This window comes from Cricetulus griseus, chromosome 8, assembly GCF_003668045.3.
Source record: "Cricetulus griseus strain 17A/GY chromosome 8, alternate assembly CriGri-PICRH-1.0, whole genome shotgun sequence".
NCBI classification, from domain to species: domain Eukaryota; kingdom Metazoa; phylum Chordata; class Mammalia; order Rodentia; family Cricetidae; genus Cricetulus; species Cricetulus griseus.
In genome coordinates, this window is record NC_048601.1 from 60796698 (window position 1) to 60813038 (window position 16341).

Consider the following 16341-nt stretch of genomic DNA (forward strand, 5'->3'; position numbering starts at 1 on the left):
CCACTTTGCCGTCATTATTATTTCAGCTCATAGAGTCTTATGACTGACACCACAATTCCAGAATTAAAAAAAAGCTAAATCCCTCATATTCAAGTGATAGAGTTTGGAGTGACTGAGTTCTCCTTTGCAATTTCAAATAAAAGTTTTTCATACCAAAAGACATAAGAGAAATTGAATCCATTGAATTTGCTGGACTCTGAAATCCTTTTCATCAGTGTTTCAGGCACACTCTCTCTCAGGCAGAAGAAGGAAGTATGAGGTCCCAGGCTGCACATGTTGCAGGCAGCTGGCAAGACACTCAGAGCCTGTTTTTGTTGAAGGCTGAAGCAATGTGGAAGGATAGCTATACCACTGCTGACAGTAATATTCTGTCAGGTCTTCAGCTTGGATGTTGTTAATTGTGAGTGTGAACTCTGTCCCAGACCCACTGCCTATGAAGCGATCAGGGACCCCAGTGTTCTGAGTGGATGCATAGTAGATCAGCAGTTTAGGAGACTGCCCTGCTTTCTGCTGGTACCAATTCAAGTGGTACTTCTTGGTGTTACTGTTGAAAGGATTCTGAGTAGACTTGCAGCTAATGGTGGCTTTCTCTCCTGCTGACATAGCCAGGGAGAATGGAGACTGTGTCATCATGATGTCTGTACAGGCACCTGCAAAAATAATGAAGATGCATAATATGGAAACATAGAAAAGAGTAACAGTTGAAATTTGCTATTTAACATCAATATAATGGAATAACGTTGGATTATGTATCTTACACAATAATGTAAGTAATATTATGTCCTAGAACACATTGTAAATTTCTTATATACAAAGAACTGGATCTAAAAAATTATAATACTTTTAAATTTCTCACCAGATACCCAGAGGAGCAGGGACATGAGGACCTGGGTCTGTGACTCCAACTTGAACCTCTTTCCTGTCTGATACAACTCAGTTCTCATTGAAAATCCTGGTTTATAAATTCTGAGCAGCTTGACTGGGCTGTATGGTCCCATGCAAAACAGCCAGCAAATACATAGGAAATGTCTGTGTAGTGTGAGTGAGTGGCTGGTGTCAATCAACAGGCAACAATATCACCACAGGCAGTGATCAATCACTGAAAGATAACAGCTTATAGCTCTCAAACAGATCTATTAGGTGTCCTAAAAACAATTCTGGGTTAAAATTCAAGACATTTAAATCAGTTTGCTTTTGCAGAAATGTTGGGAAAGCTATATCAGATTAACAGTATGAGGGAAATGATAAAATATGTTCAAAAATTCATATCAAGAAAAGAAACATAGAGTAAGAAAACATGCAATAAAAAAGGAAGGGTGGAGGGATGAAAAGAGGGAAAGTGCATGACAGAGACAGAAAGAGAGACTATTGAGCCTAAATTTGTTTATTATCTTCGATCGGTAAAGTTGTTCTCTACTGAAGACAGTGAACAAGGGGCTCCAGGTTCCAGATGAAACAAGGGACAGAAATACAAAGAGCAGTCCAAATTCACTCTGTGAAAATCCTTTGCAACATTAATTTAAGCTTGAGATAAGAGAAGCTTTATCTCAAGGCAAAGGTAAACTTATCATATGCTAACAAGTATCCTCTCCATAACTTAGAGGAACTGAAAATGGACTTTTAATTTGGGGAAATATAAATGGAACAAAACAAACTGAATTTCCTTAAGAAGTCATGATAGTAGCCTAACAAGGACAAGAGTGTTTATTCCAGAAATCCATATTCTAGCACAATCTAGAAATTATCAGTATTGAAACTGAGTGAAAATGTTATTGCTGACATAGTGAACAGAAAAAAAAACACTTCTCCATAGGAGGGCAAAGCCATCCTAAATCATGCAATTAATTTATGAAGACAAGTAGACTATAGAGTCAGAGATTGTATCCATTCTAAGGGAAATATACCTATTTGAGTATGAATTAAAATCAATAGCAATAACAAAAATCATGGAATATTCCTGGAGTTAAGATTGGTTTACTCTGAAAGCATATATAAATAATAAATTATAAACCCAGTATTATATGTAAAGTACAAGAAACAGAAAAATGAGCATTATGACAAGAATTTGATAATCACATCTCTAATCCCCAAACTGGAGAGACATAAGAGACAATATTATGCTTTTGAGGCCAGTATGGGGTATACATTCTTGGCCAGTCTGATCTATGCACGGAAACAGTATTTCAAAAATGTGTTTTAATAATTAAGGAGTTACAAGGCAACTCAGGTAATTTGATATCCAAAGTAAAGTAGTTATCTGATGTTAAGGTTTTAGCATTCAGCCAAGAATATTATTGAAAACTAAATATGCATTCTAGTTACATGCATCTTTCTTTTATTTTACATTAATGATACAATTTTATACATCGATTTTTCATGTATATAATGTTAAATTATTTCTGATAAGCATATTCAGATCTCCTCTTTAAACTGCTAACATACTATCATATGATTGTACATATCCACATCTTCTGCAGTTAAACATGTGTTTTTACTGTGAATAAGAGGAGAGCATAGATGCTAAAAGGACAAAATTCCCATTATATTTGATATATAGTAGAAAAATCCCAACAGTACTTATTTACTCCAATTCCAATAAATATAGTGTCCACCATGGTGCATTAAATTGCTTATCCATGGCTTAAAAGTGAACTAATGACAAACCTACTGACTGAAACCAACAGGGACTAATTTGTTCCTAGCTTTGGAGCCAAGAAGTCTGATGCTGATTATCTTGAGCTCCTGGTACACAGAGCCCTCTTCCATGGACACCTCTGTGAATGAAGGCCCAAGGAAGTCATAATTCATCCTCAAAACCTGCACAATGGGGGCTAAGCATATTGTTACTTATCATGATGTAAAAGGCACACAATCTCCACATACAGCACTGTAGCCTAAAATGCAATCTTCCCTACTTAGCTGATCCACCTGCTACCACATATTACCTATCTTTGGAACATCACAGAAAATTACTTGGAGTTGCTTTGGAAGAACAACAAAACAAGTTACAGCAGAATTCTGTATTCAATGGGAAACACAGCTTCACCCAGGCAAAACCTTAATGGTGCTTTGAGGTCCACCATCTTCAGCATGGAAATATGGAGCAGAAGAATAAACATTATCCAAATATCTTCTAAATAAATAGATATGATTGAAGGTAAATGAAGTTCCAGAGTATAAATAAGCCAGGTTCTTCTGATGTTGGTTAATAATTTCTACATGAGATTTTGTGGCTTGTGGATACTTCTTGTTTTGGCAGTGTGATAAAAATAAAAGCAAAACATAGATATCACTTCATTTGAATGATGAATATAGGAAATCATGTAAATAACTCTAAATGATGGCAAGACAGAAGAGAAGGAGCAAGCTCTATGTGGAGCTGGAGGGACTGCAACTTGGTACAGACTCTGTGAAGTTCAGTAGAGATAACCCTTAAGAAAAATGAAATTACCATATCATTAGTTACTCATGAACTAGGTATATCCCTGAACAAATGTAAATGAGCATAAAAGTGTGTTTCTGCAGTATCACAATGGTAAGAATTAAACCAACCCAGTGTCACTAAACAGATTGTATGAGAATAAAATGTACATGTGTGTAAAGAGGTTTATTCAATTATAATAAAAATGGAAACAACATAAATCTGTTAAATTTTTCTCTGAGTCTTAATATGTAGATTTTTTTGGAAAAGACTCATTGTGTATTTGATCATAATACTTATTTTGATGCATTTGGGGATGGAGTTCAGATAATTTCTCTCTGTCCACACTGATTAGTACAAATGCTGCTTGGCCAATGACTAGGATTCTTATCTGTTAGCTCAGTCTTATTTATCATAAATCTATATATTTTATAAGACTTATCATACCAGATACCATCCATTGGCATCCTCCCTTGCAGAGGGATCACATCATAAATCTGGAGGAAGAGCAGAGGGAAAAGGGGCCACTTCCTGCTTGTCCTTCCTTAAATATGAGTCTCCCTGATATGTCACTTCCTGCCTGAATCACCACTTCTTTACTACATTTCCCCAAATCCTCCTCGACTCCTAGTCCTGCAAACTTGCTGCCTCATTGGACAAACAGTACTTTATTCAACAATCAATAGGATGAACATACACAGAAGTACATTCCCCATCACTTCCTCAACAATGTTTATTGCTGCATATTCAGATTAGTAAGAATTTGAATAAAAACAATATCTGTCAACAGATGAATAGATAATAAAATGGTACATACACACAAAGAAATGTATTCAATTACAAAAATGCAGATCACATAAATGTGTTAAATTTTCATATATACATATATATATATATATGTATATATATATTCAGATAAGATTCATTGTGCTTAAAATACCCACAGCAGCAGAGCAGCTGACCCCATCTCTGAGATCTGGTCTAGAGGCTACTTCTGTGGCACTGCATTAACTATCTGCACTGTGGCTAGTGTCTCAATATGCAAATAAGCTCAGAAGAGCTTGACTTGGTGCTCAAAGGACACCTGCTCTTGTGTCAAACTATGGCAGTTAAGATTAGTAAACATTTCCCTCGAGTATTCTCAGTGTTGTATTTCAAGTGGCTTTTTTTTTGGTTGGCCATTTGAAATTGTTACTTTCTGTTATTTGGAGCTTCCATTGAGCACTGTCACCACTCTGCTGTAAAGGATGCCAGTTGCAGAAGCAATGTGATCTCAGAATTAAACTTTTTTAAAAAGATATCTTTATATGTATTCTGTGTGTATATGTTTTGTGTCTTCATGAAGGTCTCTGTACCCTATCTGTGCCTGTTACACTTGGATTATGCAAGAGGGCATTAGGTCCCCTGGAACTATTGTGACAGATGACTTTGAACTGCCATATGGATGTGGGGACTTGTACCTATGTCCATACAAGACAAGGAAGGCCTCTTATTCACTAATGCAACTATGTTTCCTGAACTAATTTTTCTTATGAGGACATGAGAGATCATGAAGACTGAGTCTGGGGAAGAATAGAGAAGAGCAAGAAAAGAGATACCTTAATAGGGGGAGCCATTATAAATTTAATAGATACATGTCACTAGGGAAATGTCCAGATATCCACGAGGATGAACTCAACTAAAAATCTAAGCAATAGTGGAAAAGTTTTCTTAAACACTCTTTGCCTACAATGAAATTGATGACTACCTTAAATGCCATCCTAGAGAATTCATCCAGTAGTTAATGGAAGTAGAAGCAGATAATCACAGCTAAGCACTGAGCTGTACTCTACAAATCCAGTTTTAGAGGAAGGAGGCATGAGCAAGGGGTTAAGACCATGATGGAGAAATCCATTGAAACAGCTGATCTGACCATTTGAGATCACAGGCAACTCAGTGGTAAACCTGGGGAACCAGCAATGGACAAACCAAGCCCTCTAATTCTGGGTGCCAATTAGAAAGCCTGATCAGTCTATGGGACCTCTGAAAGTGCAATTAGTGTTTATCACTAGTGCACAATGGATGTTGGAAGACCATTCCCATTTGAAGGATATTCTATCAGACCAGATACACGGAGGAGGGCCTAGACCCCCCCAACTTATGTGACAGACTTTGATGATCCTTCAAGGAAGGCCTCACACTCAATAGGGAGTGGATGGGGGTTGGAATGGGGGAACTGGTGGGTGTCATGGGAGGATTTGAGGGAGAGGAAAATGGGGTTAATATGCTAATTAATTAATTAACCATATTTTACATTGAGATATTTCTCAGGAAGAGAAAATACTTGAATATCATGAGATTGAGAAAAAAAGAATGTGTGGAGTTCAGATAAGTGGAAGTTGGCTTCATTAAGAGGTTTTAATCTAACTGTGATCAGGAGCTGAAGAAGCAGTGGGCTATGAGCATGGGATGAAGAAGGAGGCTGGAAACCTAAACTTAGAATGAACAGACATCACTGAGGATAAGGCAGGTCTCTCCATCTTCTCACTCCAAAGCCAATGCTGAGTCCACATGAAGCCTTTGCAAAGGGAGGAGCATTTTACTCTGTAAATAGCGATACCTCCTCATAATTGACAATTCCTGTGAATTAGCATGCAGCTTAAGAGTCTCAGACTGTTCGGTAGACAGTGTAAGATGACATTGGCCAACAGATAACTTGGCAGATTTTCATCTGACTTCCAACAAGGACACACTGTTCCAAGTTCCAACAAAAACTCTTGCTGTATTCATTTCATCTACAAGAACAACTGGCATATCTATTCCCCTGCTGATGCACCTACCACAGAACATTTAGTATGAAGTCTAATACTTTAGAGAAATTTTACAGTTCCCCATTCTTTATCTGGCCAAGTCTCTTCCATTTCTTGTTTCTCAGATAACTTGTTTTGCTGAGTTTCTACTATTTGGTGTTTTTGCGGTATTAGCTGCTATAGTTCTTGCTCTTTCTGCATATACTCCATTTGCTTAATTATGCTTTATAAGCCCATGAAGTGTTTCATATCTGGTGCATGGTTTGCACTGATTTATTTCACTTCTCCCAAGAATTTTGTAATTTGTCCTGTAGGATTTCTTCTCCATCTTGAGAAATGCAAGGATTCTTGTTTACCTGCAAAGCAATAACTTGATTTTGAAATGTTTTATAAGTACCTCCTGTGTTGTGATTTTGTGATTCCATTTAGCTACTTTGGAAGAGGAATTTTATAAGGCATTTTGTGAAATGAATTTCTCTTTTTTTCTCTGATGAGATGCTTTGAGTGTTCAATGTGTGTGACATTGTCATCTTTGACCCTATTCATGTATTTTTCCAATTGCTGCATTGCTGCTTCAGTTCCATCCTCAGCTTATTTCTCTGTGAAATCAGCCTGTCTAGCACATTTCTCAATCTGTAGTTTGCTCATGAAATCTCTGAAATACAGGAATCAGTAAAGGTGTCCTTGTTGAACATTTTAGCATGTAAGGTTCCAGGGAAACAGTTTGCATTTCCTTTATTTGGGTGCAAAACTTCTTTCTTCAGACTTTGACAGAAGTTTCCTCTCTGATTCTGAGGCTCTGCCTAGACACCATCGTTTTTCTCTCCTTCTGGAGCCTCTCCACAGTTTTCAAAAGGTCTTATATCTTACTCCCTTTTTGGGCCAGTTAGTTGAGTCTTGCAAGCTTTGCTCTAGCATGTGCATGCTTAACTTGAATTCTATAGACTGGAGGTTCTGATGACCTTTGTCATTCTTCTTGTATTCTAACTCAACATTTTGATGGTTAAGAACATCTATTCAGCTTCCAGATTTTCTACAATGAACTGTTGACTTTTTGATGCTAAGTTCTGTTGCAAATGCTTTTGCTAGACATTTTATTGCCATTTCACTAGTGTTGCTTGCTATGGTTGTATTGAAGTTGTTGATATTCTTTTGATTCAATATTATGACATTTCTGTGGAGAAACATACTTATTTCTTTTATATTTTCCAGTTTTCTGGAGAATATAAGATTTCTAAATACTCTTTAGTGATCATCTGGATTTCATTTGAATCTGCTGCAATCCTCTCTTCTATCTCTGTTTTTATTAATTTGGATATGATTTTTTTCTCTAGGTTAGTTTGCATGCTGTTGTCTATTTAAACAAAGAAAAAAACTATTTGAATAATTTTATGTATTGTTATTTAAACTAGAATTTCACTAATTTCTCCCATAATATTTATTAGCTTCTACCATTGACTGCCACTGTGTTTGTTTGATTATTACCTTAGGGTTTCAGGCTCATCATTGGGTGCTTGTTTGAGATCTCTCTGAATTTGATCATTTACTTGAGGTCTTTGTAGTTTTTAATGTAGGCATTCAAAGCAATAAGCTTTCCTCTAACCATCACATACCTCAAAGCATGCAGGGAATTTGTGCTGTTATTTTCATTATATTCTAAGAATTGTTTATTTTTCTCTCTGACATCTTCAATAAATCAATTGTAATTCAAGAGACTACTGGGAAGTCTTTGATTAATTATTTAGTCTCTGTAATTTCTCTATGCACTGGGTTCTAGCTTCATTTAGATTCTCTTATTCTTTTTAAGTCTTCCATTGTCACTTAAAATGAATTATATTATAGAAAGTTGATAGGATGCTAGGAATGATACATAATATGCATGAATACATGTGAGATGGGAAATATTATTGATGTCATGGTGACCATTCAATTCTCAAGATGCTTAATTCAAAAATATTCCTAGTGGTTTTTAGTTTGAATCTAAATTAGTCAGCAGTATGCTGAAATTAGCCTCTGCTATTGTATCAGTAAAAAGAAGGACATTCTGTGTCCATTCATTTTTTTATTACTTAGTAACTTTATTTATTTATTTATCTATTTATTTATTTATTTATTTATTTTTTAAACTTTTTTATTTTAATTAGAAACATGATTGTTTTACATGACAATTCCAGTTCCCTTCTCCCTCCCATCCTCCCCTATTACCCCCCCCAAATAAAACCCTGTCTATCACATATCCTTTCTGCTTCCCCTGGATGGTGAGGCCTTCCATAGGGTGTCATCAGAGTCTATCGTATCCTTTGGGATAGGGCCTAAGCCCACCCTGTGTGTCTTGGCTCAGGGAGTACTTCTCTATGTGGAATGGGCTGTCAAAGTCCACACCTATGCTAGGGATAAGTACTGAACTACTACAGGAGGTCAAATATATTTCCAAGGTTTGAGCACAGAAGCCCATATTCCTGGGATCTGGATCAGTATTATGCTTATATTCTGGGGAACAAGAGTTCCCCGATGTTGAGGTCAGCTGTTTCTTTGGTTTTCACCAACTTGGTCTGGGACCCTTTGCTCTTCAATTGTCCTTCCCTGCATCTGTGTTTCAGTTCAGTTCAGTGAATAGTAGTGGGCATCTGCGTCTACTTCCACCAGCTTCTGGATGAAGGCTACATGATGGCATACAAGTTAGTCATCAATCTCATTATCAGGTGAGGGCATTTAAGGTAGCCTCTCCTCTGTTGCTTAGATTGTTAGCTCTTGGAATCTTTGTAGATATCCATACATTTCCCTAGTGCCCGTTTTCTCGGTAAAGCTAAAATGTCTCCCTCTATTATGGTATATCCATTATTGTTATCATCTATTTTTCCCCTGACTCAAAGTTTCTACTCTCTCATGCCCTCTGCATCCATCCTCTTCTCCCCTTCTCATTCTCCTAGTTCCCACGCCCCTCTTCCCCTGCTCCCAATTTGCTCAGGGGATGTTGCCCCTTTCCCCTTCTCCAGGGAACCATGGATGTCTCTCTTTAGGGTCCTCCTTGTTTACAAGCTTCTTTGGCAGTGTGGATTGTAGGCTGGTAATTCTTTACTCTATGTCTTAAATCTGCATATGAATGAGTACATACCATGTTTGTCTTTTTGTGATTGGGTTACCTTGCTCAGAAATGTTTCTTCTAGTTCCAACCATTTGCCTGCAAATTTCAAGATTCCATTGTTGTTGTTTTTTCTGCTGAGAAGTACTCTATTGTGTAAATATTCCACATATTCTCTATCCATTATTTGGTTGAGGGGCATCTAGGCTTCTTCCAGTTTCTGACTATTACAAATAGTGCTGCTATGAACATCATTGAACAAATGTTCTTGTTGTATGAATGTGCTTCTTTTGGGTATATGCCTAAGAGTGGAATTGTTGCATCTTGTGGTAGACTGATTCCCATTTTCTTGAGGAGTCGCCATACTGATTTCCAAAGTGGCTGTTTAAGTTGGCACTCCACCAGCAGTGGAGAAGTGTTCCCCTTTCTCCATATCCAGCATGAACTGTCATTGGTGTTTTTGAATTTGGCCATTCTGACAGGAATAAGATACTATCTCAGAGTTGCTTTGATTTGCATTTCCTGATGGCTAAGGATATTGAACACTTTCTTATTTTTATTTCAGCCATTTTAGATTCCTCTATTGAGAATTGTCTATTTAGTTCTGTACCCCACTTTTTAATTGGATTGTTTGGTATTTTGGAGACTAGCTTCTTGAGTTCTTTGTATATTTTGGAGATCATCCCTCTGTCATATGTGGGGTTGGTGAATATCTTTTCCCAGTCTATGGGCTTCCGTTTATTCTTGCAAACTGTGTCCTTTGCCTTACAGAAGCTTCTCAGTTTCAGGAAATCCCATTTATCAATTGTTGATCTCAGTATCTGTGCTACTGGTGAAATGTTCAGGAAGCAGTCTCCTGTACCAATTAATTCAAGGATATTTCCTACTTTGTCTTCTAATAGGTTCAGTGTAGCTGGATTTATGTTGATGACTTTGATACATTTAGACTTAAGTTTTATGCAATGTGATAGTCTTGGGTCTGTCTGCAATCTTCTACATGTCTGTAACCAGTTATCCCAGCACAGTTATTTGAAGATGTGCTCTTTGTTCCATTGTATGAATTTGGATTGTTTGTCAAAAATCAGGTGTTCATGGATGTGTGTGTGTTAATATCAGGGTTTTTCATCTCTATTCCATTGGTCTTCGTGTCCATTTTTGTGCTAATACCAAGCTGTTTTCAAGAATATAGCTCTGTAATAGAGCTTGAAGTCAGAGATTGTTATGCCTCCAGAAGTTTCTTTATTGTACAGGGTTATTTTGGCTATCCTGGGTCTTTTGTTTCTTCATATAAAGCTGAGAATATTCTTTCAAGGTCTATGAAGAATTGTGTTGGGATTTTGATGGGGATTGCATTGAATCTGTAGATTGCTTTTGGCAAGATTGCCATTTTTACTATGTTGATTCTACCTATCCAAGAGCATGGGAGATCTCTCCAATTTCTGTTATCTTCTTTAATTTCTTTCTTTAGAGGCTCAAAATTCTTACAGTACAGGTCTTTCACTATTTTGGTTACTGTTACCCCATGGTATTTTATGTTGTTTGTGGCAATTGTAAAGGGTGATGTTTCTCTGATTTCTTTCTCCACCAATGTGGAGGGCTACAGATTTTTTTTGAGTTAATATTGTGTCCTGCCACTTTGCTTAAGGTGTTTGTCAGCTGGAGGATTTCCATTGTAGCATTTTTCGTGTCACTAATGTGGAATATCATTTCTTCTGCAAATAGTGAGAGTTTGACTTCTTCCTTTTGGATTTGTATTCTGTTGATCTCTTTTTTTTGTCTTATTGCTCTAGCTAGGACTTCAAGGACAATATTGAAGAGGTATGGAGAGAGTGGACAGTCTTGTCTTGTCCCTGATTTTAGAGGAATTGGTTTGAGCTTTGTGTCCATTCTATCTCTGGAGCCTTCTTTTCCTTGCAGTCCATTGACCACTAGTCCACAAGGATAAAGTTGCTGAAGCAGCAACAGGGCTTTAAAAGGCCTGTGAGTATGATGGAAATAGAATTCTTGGAATTAGCTTCAGTGAAGCAGCCAAACTTTATTCCAGAGTGAGGAATAATTTGCATTAGACAGTCTCCATCTATCATAAAGCTCCTAGTACAATTATTAGTTATTATCTGTGGAAACACAGTCATACCAAAAAGCTCCTAGCCCAATGTCTAATTACCATTTTAGTAGCAAGGGAAAGGAAAGCTTCTGCAGGGAAATATGGTAAAGTTCATACTAAAGATAAGTGAGGCATCTTGGCAAAGACACAGTTCCAAATAAACTCAGGTAGAGAAGAGGCTGCCTATCACTCATCAGAGAGGGGGTGAGGTAGAAGGAATCTTTCATATTGCCAAGCTCAGAGAGAGCTGCCAGGCCATGGTAGACTTCAGCCTCTCTCCTTCAGGACCACCCAGAATTTAACCAGGTTTTGTTTTTTGTGAAACTGCAGTCCAAAAGTTTGATGTGTATATATTGAGAATTGTTATGTTCTTTTCATGCCTCATTCCCTCTATGATTGTCTTTATCTGATTCATCTCTGTTCAGATTCTAATGGAGTAAATATCAACAGAACTGTGTAAGTTTGACTTTAGGCCTCTATTTGCTTGGTAGATTTTCTTCCAAAATTTGACTCTCAGCACTTGTGTATTCTTGACATTTAGGTAGGTTTCTTAGATAAAACAGACAGTTGGATATAGTTTTTAACCTAGTCCAACAATATGTGCAACAATCTTATTGAAATGGGGTCATATAAAATTATTAATAAATGTTTATTAATTTATATAATTTTGTTGGGGTCTTTTGCTATATTACATTGTTCTTTGTTTTTTTTCCTTTTCCCATACTTCCAAACTATATTGAAGTTTCTCGCTTATAACATTGGACATGCTGACATCTCCTTTCCTGATAATCATTACTCATCTATTCTTCTCATGGCATTAACATTTGTCTGTGCTGTCATGATTGAGATGCCTTTTATTTCTGTGTGCATGGTATTTTAATTGTAGCTTCTGCAGGGCTGCCTTCATGGTCATGAAATGTTTGTGATTTTCTTTTAATATACACAATTCTCCCTCAATTTAAAATACGACTTTGCTGGACATAACTGAATTATTTAGCAATTACTTACTATAGACCCTGAAACATATTTTCCATGCTTTTCTGCTCTTTAAAGTTTGAACAGGACCTCACTTGTCATTCTTATGTGTTGGACTTTCAATTGACTTGATACTTTCCCATTATAACTATTGATGTTGAATCTTTCTGTATATTTTTTACAAAACAGCCACAATATATGACACACAGAAGTTATTCTCTGGTGAAATCTATTTGCAAAGCTAAATGATTTTTTATCTTTACCATTTTTTTCTACCTATGAATTTTTCCATTCTCATTTCATTCAATATATTCCCTATGTCTCTAATTTTTTCTCAACTGTTCTATATTTTATTTTTTATTCTTTTATTAGTTCAAATTAGGAATAAGTTTGTTTCACATGTCAATCCCTTCTCCCTCTCCCTCCCCTCACCCCCAACATCCCACCTGCCCCTAGCCATACTCCCTCCACTCCCCAGGCAGGGTAAGGTCCTCAAAATGGGCTCCTCAAAGTCTACCATATCATCCTGGGCCAGGCCTAGGCCCTTTCCCATGTGTCCAGACCAAGAGAACATCCCTTCACATAGTATGTGCTCTCAAAATGCCTTCTTTTTAAAAAGACCTTATATATTTAATACAGTGCATTACCCCTGTACAAATGGGAAAAAGTTAATCGACCAATATGGCTGTTAATTTTTGTACAATGCCAACTCAACATGGTAAACTGGGATACTTTTCCCAAAGGTGACAGCACATCTAAAGTTTCCAAAAATTCAAAAATTCAATATTGGCAGTATGCTATGCATCAATAGCAGCAACAGCTTTACCAGGTTCTGCAGCCATTTGAGCAAAATTGTAGAGACATCCAGCACACTCCATTAAAAAAAAGTAAAAAACAAAATCCCAGAAAACAGCATAGTTCTGTTACTCTTTTGGTACCTGGCACCATTTTTTCTAAGTTAGCTTCTCAATCATCATCTGGAAGGAAACCATTCTGAGCAACATCATTAAAAACAGCTCTGATAAAGTATGGTCACTACTATGTATCATAAAGCATGTCCACATATGAGTGTGTACATATCATGTTTGTCTCTTTGTGATTGGGTTACCTTGCTCAGAATGGTTTCTTCGAGTTCCATCCATTTTGGTGCAAATTTCAAGATTCCATTGTTTTTTTTCTGCTGAGTAGTACTCCATTGTGTAAATGTACCACATTTTCTCTATCCATTCTTTGGTTGAGGGGCATCTGGGATGCTTCCAGTTTCTGGCTATTACAAATAATGCTGCTATGAACATGGTTGAACACATGTCTTTGTTATATGAATATGCTTCATTTGGGTATATGCGTAGGAGTGGTATTGCTGGATCTTGTGGTAGACTCATTCCCATTTTCTTGAGGAGTTGCCATACTGATTTCCAAAGTGGCTGTACAAGTTGGCACTCCCACCAGCAGTGGAGGAGTGTTCATCTTTCTCTGCATCCTCTCCAGCATAAACTATCATTGGTGTTTTTTTATTTTAGCCCTTCTTACTGGAGTAAGATGTTATGTAGGTAGAGACCCTCATTCCACATCCTGCAATGGAATCTTGAAGTTCACAGACAAATATATGAACCTAAAGGAAACTATCCTGAGTGAGTAATCCAGTCACAATAAGACAAACATAGTATGTAATCACTCATACATGAATTTTAGACATAGAGCAAAGGATTACTAGCATATATCAACATCATCAAAGTAACTTGGAAACCAGGAGGACTCTAAAAGAAGACTGCATCCTGGAAAAGAAGAGGTCATCATCTCCTGAGCTAATTGGGAGCATGATGGTAGGGGAGAGGGACCTGGGAGACTGAGAGAGGGTGAAGAGGAGGGTAGAGGTGGAAATGGGGAAGCAGGAAGGTTGAGTTGGAGGAAGGATAGAGGAGGGCAGATTAGGGATATCATAAAACAGAGAGCCATTATAGGTTTGAGGACAGTTCTGGCACTAGGAAGATTTCCAGAGTTCTACAAGGATGGAACCAACTGACAATCTAAGCAATAGTGGAGAGGCTACCCTAAATGTCCTTCCCCTATAATGAGACTGATGACTACCTTACATGCCATCCTAGGGCCTTCATACAATGACTGATGGAAGCAGAGGCAGTCACCTACAGCTTAACAATGAACTGAACTCTGGAACCCAGTTGCAGAGAGGGAGGAGTGAAGAGCAAAGAGGTCAATACTGGACTGGTAAAACCCATAGAAACAGGTGACCAGAATAAGGGGGAGAGCATGGACCTCAGACTGATGTCTGGGAGGCCAGCAGGGGACTTATCCAGACCCCTGAAAATGGTTGTCAATAAGGAGGCCTTAGAACTCTATGGGGCCTCATTTAGTAGATCAGTATTTATCCTTGGTATAAGAAAGGACTTTGGGAGTCCATTCCACATGAAGGGATGCTCTATCAGCCTGGACACATGGGGGGAGGGCCTAGGCCCTGCCCAGTATGATATGGCAGACTTTACAGATCCCCCATGGAGAGTCTTATCCTCCCTGGTGAACAGACTGGGGGATGGGTTGGGTGGTTGGTGAGTGGTGTGAGGAGGAGAAGGAGAGGGAGAAGGGATTGATATGTAAAGCAGTTTTACTTCTAATTTGAACTAATAAAAATAATTTCTTGGGAAAAACTGATATGTAACTCCCAAAACTAAAAAAATGAAATAAAAATGACTAAGAAATACCTTCAATAATTTAACATTCTTAGCATTTAGAGAAATACAAATTAAAACAACTTTGAGATTTCATATTGCCCAAGGAGAATTGCAAAGATCAAAGGAAAAGCTCACAACAAATGCTGGAAAGGATAAGATGAATACATAAGCCAAATTCACTGTTGGGGGAGTTGCAAACTTGTGCAGTTACTCTGGAAATCAATGTGGAGAACCAAATAAAACTACAAAATAAACCTACCATACAATGAAGCTACTCCATTCCTTTCATATGTCTAAAAGATTCAATCAACACCCTACTCCATGGATATTTGCTATTCAGTAATGTTGATTGGAAGCAGTCTAAAATTCCTCCAGTGTACAAATGAATAATTATAATGTTGTGCATATACACTACCGAACCTTATTCAACTATAAAGAAAAATAGCATTTAAAGGCAATGGTATGAACTAGAAAATTCCATATTAAATGAGGTAACCTGGGGCCTGAAAGACAAACATGAAAAATTCTTCCTCATCAGATGCTCTTAGCTCCAAATCCATATTCAAGTATATAGCCAGAGAAACTGCAGAAACCATAAAAGTAAAAAGAGAAACCATTGTGGGGAAGAGAATCAATTGATGGGGGATTAAAATGGTAATAATGATCTGAAGGGGAAAATAAGTACTTTAAGTGTGCAGTGCTGGAGAGGATGTGGAGAAAGGGGAACACTCCTCCACTGCTGGTGGGAGTGCAAACTTGTATAGGAAATCAGTATGATGATACCTCAGGAAAATGGGAGTCAATTTACCTCAAGATCCAGCAATCCAACTCTTAGGCATATACCCTAAAGCATTCTAGATGCCCCTCAACTGAAGGATGGGTACAGAAAATGTGTAACATTTACACAAAGGAGTACTACTCAGCATAAAAAAAAACAATGGAATCTTGAAATTCACAGGTAAATGGATGGAACTAGAAGAAACCATTCTGATCAAAGTAACCCACTCACAAAAGATAAATATGGTATGTACTCACTATATTATGGGTTGTTTATAATTTAAATTAAAAAATAAAAAAGAGTAAAATTACCAGATGGATATCTGAAAATTATAGGAAAGCATACTATTAATTAACTAAAAATTGTTTTAAAATATGTCTATATATTTGTAGACCATATACATACATATATGCACAAATAATATTCCTAATGAAATTTCTTATTTATGTTGACAATGTTCTTCTAAAAGTTATAGACTATCAAAAAAAAGAAACAAAATATCAGG

General features: G+C 37.2%; 1 gene segment (V, D, J or C); it reads right to left on the reverse strand.

Annotated features, from left to right (window-relative positions):
• Positions 1-219: 219 nt before the first annotated feature.
• LOC113838339 lies at positions 220-998 on the reverse strand. The segment is given in 2 exon segments: positions 220-650; positions 857-998. Coding segments are annotated over 2 exon segments (573 nt in total).
• Between the last annotated feature and the right edge of the window lie 15343 nt (positions 999-16341).